The 12,942-nt window shown below is 39.2% G+C and overlaps 2 protein-coding genes across 22 annotated transcripts in view; one reads left to right on the top strand and one right to left on the bottom strand.

Moving 5' to 3' along the window:
• The window catches only part of adgrl3 (adhesion G protein-coupled receptor L3), a 463,017-nt gene that overhangs the window by 438,417 nt on the left and 11,658 nt on the right, over nt 1-12,942 (bottom strand). The gene's annotated exons all lie outside the window — the stretch shown is intronic.
• Nucleotides 259-6,850, top strand: LOC103281235 (zinc finger MYM-type protein 1). 2 transcript variants are annotated; one of them, XM_062974096.1, is made up of 3 exons: nt 259-556; nt 3,463-3,825; nt 4,007-6,850. In XM_062974096.1, the coding sequence occupies exons 2-3, from the start codon at nt 3,466-3,468 to the stop codon at nt 6,254-6,256; spliced, it is 2,610 nt and encodes an 869-aa protein (XP_062830166.1). In that variant the 5' UTR covers nt 259-556; nt 3,463-3,465; the 3' UTR covers nt 6,257-6,850. The 2 variants fall into 2 exon arrangements, with proteins under 2 accessions (XP_062830166.1, XP_008120584.2); XM_008122377.3 differs by lacking the exon at nt 259-556 and having other exon boundaries at nt 3,265-3,825.

Genomic DNA, 12,942 nt, shown 5'->3' on the forward strand with positions numbered 1-12,942 from the left:
CCGGCCGCGACCAGGAACTTCCTGGTCGCGGCCGGCGATCGCCCGGGCGGTCGCCGGCCGCGACCAGGAAGTCAGGCCCGAATGGCCTAGCTGTGCTGTGCGCGTGCGCACAGCACAGCTAGGCCATTTTGCCCTTAGTAACAAACTAAGGGCAAAAATGGCTTCTCTGGCTGTGCGCATGCGCACAGCACAGATAGGCCATTTTTGCCCTTAGTTTGTTACTAAGGGCAAAATGGCCTAGCTGTGCTGTGCGCATGCGCCCTGCCAGATAGGCCATTTTTGCCCTTAGTTTGTAGACTAAGGGCAAAATGGCCTCTCTGGCTGGGCGCATGCGCACAGCGCATTTCGCCCGTGGAAGCTTCTAGACACTAACAACCTACCTTCTACGCATGCGCAATACCATAGCCCACGCTGTGCATGCGTACTGAAAAAAAAAAACATTTGCACGAGGCGTGTGGTGTGTGGGGACTGACAAGGACAACCAGCCAAACAATCGTTTAACATAAAGAATCAAGGCTCAGGGATACCACAGGTCTCCAGCAGCCTTCTGAGCAAGGTAATCAAGGCTGTCTGAATTAGTGACAACAAGTTGCAACTAAACTTACAAGTCAATCTTACATTATTTCTCAAAATGGATGGGCATTGCTCTTGTGCTTTCATGTTTCCTAGCTTCTTACTACTATAATCAGTTTTATTTTATTTTTTCTTTGTTGTCAGGAGTGACTTGAGAAACTGCAAGTCGCTTCTGGTGTGAGATAATTGGCCATTTGCAAGGACCTTGCCCAGGGGAACAACTGGATGTTTAATTATGTTACCATCCTGTGGGAGGCATCTCTCATGACACAGTTGACTGTGTGTATCATTTGTACAAAAAGTAAACAGTATAAAATATATGGAAGCATAGATTAAAATAAGGAAGTGGATGGGCCAATTTCTAATGTGTGTGCATTCTAATGTGTTAATTCTTCCATCTATGGAATCATTTCTGTAGTAATGTGAGAAATAATTTCAGATATGTGATACAAATACATATTTAAATATTAATTTGTACATGCTTTCTATAAAAGTACATGTTTTCTGTTTAATCCCTTGTTTTGGGAGTTGTAGTTGGTGATTTTATGTTATGTTAAAAAATTAATTGAGTAGGGAGTTGTAGTTGCTGGGATTTATAGTTTTAATAATTACATATATTATATAATAATAAAGTAGCTGTGCCCAACCACGCTTTGCTGTGGCGAAGTATGGTGTTCTGTTCTGGGAAATAAAGAACAGTAGAGTCTCACTTATCTAACATAAACGGGCCAACAGAATGTTGGATAAGCGAATATGTTGGATAATAAGGAGGGATTAAGGAGAAGCCTATTAAACATCAAATTAGTTTATGATTTTACAAATTAAGCACCAAAACATCATGTTAGACAACAAATTTGATAGAAAAAAATAGTTCAATACGCAGTAATGCTATGTAGTAAGTACTGTATTTATGAATTTAGCACCAAAATATCACAATGTTTTGAAAACATTGACTAAAAAAATGTGTTGGATAATCCAGAACGTTGAATAAGTGAGTGTTGGATAAGTGAGACTCTACTGTATTGAGGAATTGGTGGTAGTTAAGGTAAAGGGTAAACTTGTTGTCGAAGGCTTTCATGGCCGGGATCACAGGGTTGTTGTATGTCTTTCGGGCTGTGTGGCCATGTTCCAGAAGTATTTTCTCCTGACGTTTCACCCACATCTATGGCAGGCATCCTCAAAGATTGTGAGGTATCCATACCTCATTAAGTCCAGTCATGTCTGATTCTGGGGGTTGGTGCTCATCTCCATTTCTAAGCCAAAGAGCCAGCGTTGTCCGTAGACTCCTCCAAGGTCATGTGGGATGACTGCATGGAGCGGTGTTACCTTCCCTCCAGAGCAGTACCTATTGATTTACTCGCATTTGCATGTGTTTGAACTTCTGGGTTGGCAGAAGCTGGGGCTAAAAGTGAGGGCTCACTCTGTTCCCCCAATTCAAACCTTTCGGTCCAGAAGTTCAGCAGCTCAGCGCTTTAACACGCTGTGCCATCAGGGGATATTATTTCCTAAAGGTTGTGAATATACAATATTTCTAATTGGTTTTTTTTTTGGCTTTTAGATGCAAGCATGAATGCTGCAATTAGGGAAAATGATTAGGATGTAAGCCTTGCAGCTTTAAAGCCTGACTGTTTCCTCCCTGAGTGAATTTTTTGTTGGGCGGTGTTAGCTGGCGCTGAATGTTTCCTGTGTGGAATTCCCCTGTTTTCAGAGTTGTGTTCTTTGCGATATGTTATGTGCTTGTACTGTCTGTGGCTGTGAGAAAACAGTGGATTTATCAGACTTTGATGATGGGAATACTTTGTTGGGAGGTGTTAGCTAGCCCTGATTGTTTCCTTTGTGGAATGCTTTCAGACTGTTGGTCTTTATTTATTGTCCTGGTTTTAGAGATTATATTGTTCTGCATTATTCTATCCCAGTAATTATTTCATATTAAAGTAGAATCTCACTTATCCAACATTCGTTTATACAGTGTTCTGGATTATCCAACACAGTCTGCCTTTTCGTAATCAATGTTTTTGTAGTCAGTGTCTTAAATTCATTGTGATATTTTAGTGGTAAATTTGTAAATACAGTACAGTAGAGTATCACTTATCCAAAATAAACGGGCCGGCAGATTGTTGGATAAGCGAATATGTTGGATAATAAGGAGGCATTAAGGAGAAGCCTATTAAACATCAAATTAGGTTATGATTTTACAAATGAAACACCAAAACATCATTTTAGACAACAAATTTGGCAGAAAAAGTAGTTCAATACACAGTAATGCTATGTAGTGATTACTGTATTTATGAATTTAGCACCAAAATATCACAATGTATTGAAAACATTGACTACAAAAATGGCTTGGATTATCCAGAACGTTGGATAAGCGAGGCTTGGATAAGTGAGACTCTACTGTAATTACTACATAGCATTACTACACATGTAACTACTTTTTCTGCCAAATTTGTTGTATAACATGATGTTGTAGTGCTTAATTTGTATAATCATAACCTAATTTGATGTTTAATAGGCTTTTCCTTAATCTCTTCTTATTATCCAACATATTCGCTTATCCAACGTTCTGCCGGCCCATTTATGTTGGATAAGTGAGACTCTACAGTAGAGACTCTACTGTAGAGTCTCTGCTGTACTTAAACAGTTCTCAAGTATAGCATGAAAAGGAATAATGCTCAAATGCTTGGTTCATAACCAGGTCTAGCAAGGCTATTCCATGCTAACCATCATTTTTTGATTATCCAACGCTCTGCTGGCCCGTTTATGTGGGATAAATGAGACTCTACTGTTCTTGGATGGAGCTGCAGGCTGTATTTCTGCTGTGTTGTCATAAGCTAAAAGTTGTTCTGCGTCAGTCCCCTTCCTTATATGACGAGTTGGGTTTCTTAGCAGAAAATGTCAAGCAAGAAGAAGCCATCGGGAGCATTTCATCGTAAAAGGAGGTTGCAGCATAGCCAAGAAGACAAGAGTCAAGCTAAAGCATTAAAAAGGTTTTTCACGACTTCACCATCATGCCAGACAGGAAAGCCAGAGACAACTAAATTGACTGAATCAGATCATGCTGATGACGGAAAGATACCAATCTCTGAGCCTCTACCAGGACCATCAACCAGTCAAGACCTTCTCACTGCAACTTCAGCAATACCATTACCACCTTCCTGTATTGGCATTACTGGGACTGACACTGAAGATGTGGATGAGGATTCATTAAGAGATGCAGCCCTGCCATCTACTAGTCGGCAAGCTATTGAATCGGTAAGTAGATTCAATTTAAAAATATTAGTGCAGATTTTTGGGAAATATAATTGGCCCTGGCCTGTCTTGTTCATTTTTTATTTAAAGATTGCATAACGAGGTATTATACTTATTGATCTTGCATTGCATTACATCTTAGAAAAACTTCTAGAAGTTAACATACACCCCCCTTTTTTTTCAGGAACAAAGAAGAGACCCTTTGTTATTTCTTTCCAATGATTGTGGAGAGTGGCCACTCAAAATAACTGATGAGGCACGGAAAATAATTGTTGAGCGAGGACCACAGCAAGTCAGAGGCATAAAGTTTCCTAAGGACATTCATGGCAGAAAATTTTCCCCATTTCATTATTCAAGGAAGTTGTGTAATGGAGAGCGTGTCAACAGATATTGGCTACAGTATTCTGTATCTAAAAATGCAGTGTTTTGTATTACTTGCAAAATTTTTGGAAACGACACATCCAGTCTTGCAGGTAGCCAAGGGTTTTCTAACTGGCGGAACTTGAGCAGGCTTTTGAGCGGTCACGAGAAATCCCGTCCTCATATGGAAAACCGTTCATCTTGGCGTGAGCTCTCGCAACGTTTGCATTTAAACAAAACTATTGATGCAGAGCATGAAAGACTTATTAATGCTGAAATTAAACATTGGGATCAAATTCTGAAACGCTTGCTATGTGCTACACGGTTTTTGGGGGTTCAAGGATTGCCATTTAGAGGGACAAAAGATGTTCTATTTGAACCTAATAATGGCAACTTTTTAAAATTGATAGAACATATAGCACAGTTTGATGATCCGATGGCTGAACATGTGAGAAGAATCACTTCCAAAGAAACACATGTCCACTATTTGAGTAAAAATGTCCAGAACGAGTTTATTTCTTTCTTGGCAGGCAAGGTCCAGAATAATATTTTGGAACAACTACATGAGGCAACATATTATTCTATTATATTGGACTGCACACCAGATATTAGCAACACCGAACAAATGACGTTGGTGGTTAGATTTGTTACATGTAAAGCAAATGAAGATATCTTGATTAAGGAACATTTTTTAGGCTTTGTTCCTGTTGCCAGTCCTTCAGGTGAAGGTATGACAGAAATATTACTCCATGAGTTGGAAGCACGACGTATTCCATTAAAAAACATGAGAGGCCAGGGATATGATAATGGTTCTGCAATGAAGGGAAAACATGTTGGAGTCCAGAGGAGGATCCTTGATTTAAATCCTAGAGCCTTTTATGTACCATGTGGAAACCACTCCCTGAACTTGGTCATAAATGATGCAGCTATGTCTTGCAAGATTGCAGCAGACTGTTTCGCCACCGTACAAGACCTCTATAACCTTTTTTCAGGTTCCCCAGTAAGATGGGGTACTTTGTTGAAGCATGTTTCAACTCTCACACTCAAACCACTTAGCAGTACTAGGTGGGAAAGTAGAATCGAAGCATTGTTGCCTTTGAGGTTCCATATTGAAGAAGTATATGATGCCGTATATGAAGCTTCTCATGATCAGAAATTTGATGGACTCTGTAGGAGCCGTGCTGGTGCTCTTCTTAAAAGACTGCAAAGCTTCACATTTCTGTGCAGCATAGTGACATGGCATGAGATCCTGCACAAGATAAATATTGTTAGTAAACAGTTGCAAAAAGTGTCAATCGATCTTCAAAATTCTATGGCTCTTATTAAGAGTGTGAAAAGTTTTCTAGAAAGGATGAGATCTGAAGAAGGTCTAAATAGCATCATTACAGATGCAAAGGAACTGGCAGAAAAAATCGATGCTACTGCCGACTTTGAAAACGAACAGGAAGCTCGACCGAGAAAAGTAAGCAGACAATTTTCGTATGAATGTAAAGATGAAGCTGTACATTCTGGCAAAGAGTCTTTTAAAGTGAACTTTTTTTTTGTTGTGCTTGACACAGCAATATCCTCATTAAAGGAGAGATTTCAGCTAATGGACAACCATAGTGGAAGTTTCAAATTTCTGTATGACATTTCAAGCCTTGGGAAATGTTGGAATGAAAAAGAATTGAAGTACGCCTGTCAACGCCTTGAAACTGTTTTGACAGATGGAGAAGACCACGATGTGAATGCTGGTGATCTGTATACAGAGCTACAATTACTTGCAGATATGCTTCCCCCTGGAAGTCTCCCAGCTGATGCCTTGTCTTTTATAAATCATGGTTCGGAGGATGTTTTCCCAAATGTCTACACTGCATTGAGAATTCTGTTAACACTTCCAATATCCGTGGCCAGCGGTGAAAGGAGTTTTTCAAAATTGAAACTTATAAAAAATTACTTAAGATCTACTTTGAGTCAAGAGCGCTTGAGTGGACTATCAACCTTGGCCATTGAAAATAGCTTGTTGGATGACATGGACACAGATTCCCTAGTACATGAGTTTTCCAAATTGAAAGTCAGAAAAATCAGGTTTTAATTTTTACAAGTGTTCAAGTTAATTTGTGTTAAGGAAAACTGGATGTTAAAAAATTAAAATTGTTGCAAAGTTTATTAAAATATTTATTTATTAAATTATTATTATTATTATTTGTGTTAAGGAAAACTGGATGTTAAAAAATTAAAATTGTTGCAAAGTTTATTAAAATATTTATTTATTAAATTATTATTATTATTATTATTATTATTATTATTTATTAAGATTGGAGTTAATTCTATGTAATGTTACTATATGAACATAATGTTGTTAATAAACTTCTGGTTGTAAGGAAAACTCTTTTATCCATTCTATTCACCTCTACCTTCTACCTTTTATTTCTCGGTGATTGGGGGGTTTTTTTGGGGGGGGGCACCAAAATCCTGTTTCGCTTACACTTGAAAATTTCCTTGGGCCGGCCCTGACTGGGACCAATATAAAAAGTATATGGACATGCAGTAAGAAACAAGCCTTGTTACGGAAGAATTAATTTGGACATACCAATACAATCAGGACTGAAAAACAATTATAAAGTTGACTTAAATGGATCCCCAAAAGGGAAGAAGGGAAGTACAATAAGTATGTAAATGTGTATGTGTGGGGTTTTTTTTGGTTGTTGTAGTTTTTAATGGTTATGTGTTGTAGAAACTCAATAAAAATCATTTGATAATGCATTCAGCCTCCAAAGTGTACTCCAAATATCTACTGCACAAATTGTTAGCTTGGGAAGAAAGTAATAATATGGTCAGTTAACCCCAAGCAGGCCATAATACAATTGATCAATGTTTTGCCCTGCCCCTCTTAATTAATTGACCACACAGGGACCTTCTAAAAATTGCTTGCAGCTTTTATAGATCTGTCTTTGGCCTTTGATTCAGTAAATAGGACCTGGCTCTGACAGATGTTAACTAACAGCAATATTGATAAAATATTACTTTGGCTTAACCAAAATCTGCATATCAGTAATGCTGACCATATCCAAATGGTCAACTTAGAGAAAACAACACCTTTTAATCATCTGATGAGAGGAAGCATATTTCCTCCTAGCATGTTGCAGGGACTCAAACCCTGTTTTTTTCAGTATCCTAGGGTACTCAAACCACTATGCCACAGTGGCTCCTATTACATGAAATAGACTAAATCCTAATATAGATCAAATAAAAGGTTTTAAAAGTTTAATATCAGTTTAGAATTTCTAAAAGGAAACTTCTTAATAGTTTCTCATATCATTTCCAAAGTGACATACTTTTTTACTATCAGACTGACTTGGAAAAACAATTCAAATCAAAATTCTGAGTGGCTTGAGGTGGGTAACAATATTGCTAAAACACACATTCATCTAAAAACATTCTTTAAAATACACATATTAAATCATTGTTGTTGATTATTCGTTCAGTCATTTCCGACTCTTCATAACCTCATGGACTAGCCCATGCCAGAGCTTCCTGTTGGCCGTGGCCACCCCCAGCTCCTTCAAGGTCAAGCCAGTCCCTTCAAGGATACCGTCCATCCATCTTGCCCTTGGTCAGCTCCTCTTCCTTTTTCCTTCCATTTTCCCCAGCATCATGATCTTCTCCAAGCTTTCCTGTCTTCTCATGATGTGGCCAAAGTACTTCATCTTTGCCTCTAATATCCTTCCCTCCAGTAAGCAGACGGGCATTATTTCCTGGAGGATGGACTGGTTGGATCTTCTTGCGGACCAAGGCACTCTCAGGATTTTCCTCCAACACCATAGTTCAAAAGCATCTATCTTCCTTCACTCAGTCTTCCTTATAGTCCAGCTCTTGCATCTATAGGTTACTATGGGGAATACCATTGATTAAACTATGCAGACCTTCGTTGCCAGTGCAATGTCTCTACTCTTCACTATTTTATCAAGGTTGGTCATTGCTCTCCTCCCAAGAAGTAAACGTCTTCTGATTTCCTGGCTGCAATCTGCGTCTGCAGTAATCTTTGTGCCTAGAAATACGAAGTCTGTCATTGCCTCTACGTTTTCTCCCTCTTTTTGTCAGTATATTAAATACTAAATCATATTTCCACAAAACACATATTAAAAGACACAAAACAAAGATTAAATATAAGATGCTAAAAATTTGTCATTAAAACTGCCTGGGTAGGTTGTGTTTCCTCTTCAGCTTCCCTATTTGGTCAATTGTTCCCCTGATGTATGGTAAGAACACTTTTCCTCTGGGTGGATCTTTGTCTTTACTCTTGTGGCTTGTTCTTCGCCTTGCAGCAATTCTGATGTCTGTGGTAGAGTATCCATTAGCCTGTAGAAGCCCAGTTTAGGTGGTTCAGTTCACCTTGGAAGAGGTGGTTTGCAGATTGTTTTTGCACAGTCTGCTAGGGCTTTAATTGTACTTCTTTTTTGACTTGGGTGATGGTTTGAGTTTTTATGTATGTAGGTATCTATCCATGTGTGTAGGTTTTCTGTAAACCATGTGGCCCAATTGTTGATTGGGTTTGCGGATGACTAGGACATCTGGAAATGGCAGTTTTCCTTCGTTTTCTTTTTCCATTATGAATTGGATGTTTGGAACACAACCTACAAACTATCTACAGACTCATTAAGAAAATCCAACAAATGTTTGGGTAGGCTTGTCGGAAGAGATAGGTATTCACTTGTGTGTTGTCTAAGGCTTTCATGGCTGGGATTACAGGGTTGTTGTGTGTTTTCCGGGCACTATGGCCATGTTCCAGAAGTATTCTCTCCTGACGTTTCACCCACATCTATGTCAGGCAACCTCTGAGGATGCCTGCCATAGATGTGGGCGAAACGTCAGGAGAGAACACTCTGGAACATGGCCATACTGCCCGGAAAACACACCACAACCCTAATCAATGTCTTAAATTGAAGTGCAGAAGCCCTGTACAGTACTCTTGTGCTAGTGCTCCCTCTGGTGCTAGCTCTTAACTCAAAATGCAACAGCTCTTAACTCAAAACTCTCTTAAGTCGGAACACTTTTAAGTCAAAGCTCCACTGTACATGTATTAATGTCTATTAATGTCTATAAATCTTTCTCTCATATACAATTCTCTTAAATACTTGTGTTCAATATGATCAAAAGCTTTCATAGCATCTAGTGACATTACAGTTACTAAGGTTTTTATAGACTTTCTGATAGAATCTAGTAATGTCCTACCTGGGACAAAACCTGTTTGAGATGGATGTTTCCAAGTCATAATAAATGTATTTAATCTTCTGGTCATAATTGCAGTAAATATTTTTTTATCTTGATTTAATAAGGCCTCGTCTCTTTTGGGCTTCAGGAAGAACTTAAAAACATGGTTGTGTGCGCAAGCATTTAATGAATAAGCTCTTTGACTCGACACAGCCCAAATTAAGGTTCCCAGATGAATGGATTTAAATATTTATGTTTTAAGCTTGTATACAGTTTTTATTAAGTAACACTTAACTGTTTTAAATGTGTTATGTTTTATTTTATTGAATTTTGTTATTGGCATTGAATTTTGCCAGATTTTGTAAGCCACCTTGAGTTAATTCCTCTGTACATTTTTTGTAGAAGTTGGAACTAAATCCATCTGGGCCTAAGATTCTATCAATTTTAAATGATTTAGTATTGATTTTATTTCTTCAAAAGTTATAGGAGCATTCAATATTTATCTATGTTTATTATTAATATGATTTGTTGAAAAATTCCTAACAATTTTTTCTATATTTAAATTCTTCTCTAACTCTGATGTGGATAAATCTGCATAGAAATATTTAAATAGCTTGCTTATTTTCTTTGGTTTATTAATAAGTTCAACCTTAGTATTCCTGATTATACCAACTGTTAGTTTGGTTACTTTTTTTTAGAGCAGCAGATCGAAGTTTTGTGCTTTTATTACTGTAATCAAAAATGTTCTTCTCAAATAAGCTACTCTTATCAAGGAGCCCCAGTGGCGAAGTGTGTTAAAACACTGAGCTGCTGAACTTGCAGACCGAAAGGTCCCAGGTTCAAATCCCGGGAGCAGAGTGAGCGCCCGCTATTAGCTCCAGCTTCTGCCAACCTAGCAGTTCGAAAACATGCCAATGTTAGTAGATCAATAGGTACCGCTCAGGCAGGAAGGTAACAGCGCTCCATGCAGTCTAAACTCTTCGGCTTAGAAATGGAGATGAGCACCAATCCCCAGAGTCAGACATGACTGGACTTAATGTCAGGGGAAAACCTTTACCTAACCTATCAGCCCGGGGCTGTGGCTGTGGCGCAGACGGGAGAGCAATGAGTCACTGACCAGGAGGTCATAAGTTCGAGGCCCGCTCGGAGCTATGTTTGTTTGTCTTTGTCCTGTGTTAAAAGGCATTGAATGTTTGCCTAATATGTGTAATGTGATCCGCCCTGAGTCCCCTTCGGGGTGAGAAGGGCGGAATATAAATGATGTAAATAAATAAATAAATAAATTTCTAGAGATTCCAGTTCAGCTCTTCTTTGGGATACCTCTATCCAAATTCTCTCATTGCCTGCCTGTGCTTTTTTGTATTTTTGAAATTTCAATTCTTTTCTGAGAGTCTCCTTTGAGTTTATTTCTCTCCTGTCAACTTGTGGTGACCCCATGAATTTTAGAAGGTTTTCTTAGGGATGGAATATCTTGAAGTGGTTTTGCCAGTTCTTTCCATGAAATATAGACTACAGAACCTGGTATTCACTGGCAGTCTCTGTTCCAATTACTAACCTAAGCTGACAATACTTAGTTTACAAGATCAGACAATTTGTTTCCTTTACAGCATGTATGTACTTTACCTAAAAAGAACACAGCCTAGGAAGGAAGGATAATAGAAGTGAATAACTGGCTGCACAGATGGTGCTGCCAGGAATGATTTGGCTTTTTGGATTATGATCTGAAGTTTGAAGAAGTTGGACATTTGGCTAGGAATGGCATGTACCTCACAGAGGTTGGCAGAAACACTTTTGTTAAGAGTCACATACCTAATCAGGTGGGCTTTATACTGAGTTATCAGTGGGAGGGAGACAGTACTGATGAAGGCAGGAGTTTAACAAGAGAAAATACGCCAATTATTAAACAAAGAACTGTGCAAGAGGTACAAGAACTCAACAAAGAGAAGGAAAAAACATAAATAAGCAGGGGGTGGCTCATGTTCATTGGTATCTCTACACTAATGCACAATGCACAGGAAATAAACAAGATGAACTTGAACTCTTAATACAACAAAGCAAATATGATATCATTGGCATCACTGAAGCCTAGTGGGATGAGTCTCATGATTGGAATGTAGTAATTAGGTTATAAGTAGGCATGGGCAAACCCAGGCCTGCAGGCTGGATGCAGCCCCTTGGGCTCTTTCGTCCAGCCCCATCTGCCTCGGCCCTCCCCTCAGCCTGTGCACATGGCGGGAGAGGGAGAGGGAACGAGAATGTGTGTGCACCACCATTCAGACAGGGGACGCTGTGTATGTGTGTCCCCAAGGCTGAGAGGAGGGCTTGGGCATTCAAAACTCTCCCCCTGTATGCCTACTGCAACCCTGGCAACACCCCCCTCCCTCCCCCCGCACCAAGTACCCTTGCCCCCCTCCAGGCATACCTGCCCCAGCCTGGCCTGCCATGCAGCCCACACCACAAAAAGTTTGCCCATTTTGGAAAAACAGACCAAACAGAAAAGGAAAAGGAATAGCATTGTATATCATGGATGTTTACACCTGTGAGAAGGTTAATGACCTATATCCTTGAAGCAAGGTTGAAAGTATTTAGGTAAAAATTATGTTAATCTACTACAGGCCTTCAAGCCAGACTGAGGACTTAGATGATGCCTTCCTAAACAGATGGCCACACATTCAGAAAGAAGAGATGTAGGAGTAATGTGATATTTCAATTATTCTGATATTTGTTGGAAGACAAACTCTACCAAGAATATCAGGTCCAGAATTCCTCACTTACCTTGCAAACAATTTCATGATCCAGAAAGTGGAAGAGATAACAAAGGGATCAACTATTTCAGATCTGACAGCAACAAACAGTGACAACTTGGTAAATAGGGTGGAAGTGGCGGCTCCTTGGGAGTGACCATGTTCTTCTACAGTAGAAAATGAAAGTATAGCATAGTCAGACAAGCATTCTAGACTTTAAGAAAGCTTTCCGTAAAGTTAGGTAAAAACTGATCATGATCCTATGGTCAGGAATGCTAAAAGAGAAAGGAGTTCATGATGGATGGAAGTTTCTGAAAATAAAAATACTGGAGGCACAATTTCAAGCAGTTCCCATGAGGAGGAAAAATAGGAGATGTCTAAAGAAAACAGAATGGATGTCTAAGGAACTTTCAATTGATTTAAAAGGGACATTGTACAAGAAATGCAAAAGGGGAAAATAATCTAAGGGAAATTCAAATGAATAACCAGGATATGTAGGGATAAAGTTAGAAAAGCCAAAGCTCAGGACGAGTTCAGGTAGGGTAGAAAGACTAAAAACAAGTGAAAGGGCTTTTGGGTGATGTCCACAGCAATAAGAAGAACAAAGAAATGGTAACGCCACTTCATACAGGTGATGGGGAAATGCGAACAGTGCCAGAGAAAAAGCAGAACACCTTTGCTTCAGTTTTCCCAAATGGTAACAGTGCTCAGCTTGGGGATGATGGAGCAGAGAATGCTACTGAGGCACAGAACAGTTGAAAAGGCAGGACAAGAATATCTGGCTAATTAAATGAATTCATGCCTCCAGGGCCAGATGAATTAC

Source organism: Anolis carolinensis, chromosome 2, assembly GCF_035594765.1.
Source record: "Anolis carolinensis isolate JA03-04 chromosome 2, rAnoCar3.1.pri, whole genome shotgun sequence".
NCBI lineage: Eukaryota > Metazoa > Chordata > Lepidosauria > Squamata > Dactyloidae > Anolis > Anolis carolinensis.

Coding starts and splice junctions, on each gene's coding strand:
- LOC103281235 (XM_062974096.1), top strand. CDS start 3,466: ATGTCAAGCAAGAAGAAGCCATCGGGAGCATTTCATCGTAAAAGGAGG. Junction 3,826..4,006: donor GTCGGCAAGCTATTGAATCG/GTAAGTAGATTC, acceptor CTTTTTTTTCAG/GAACAAAGAAGAGACCCTTT.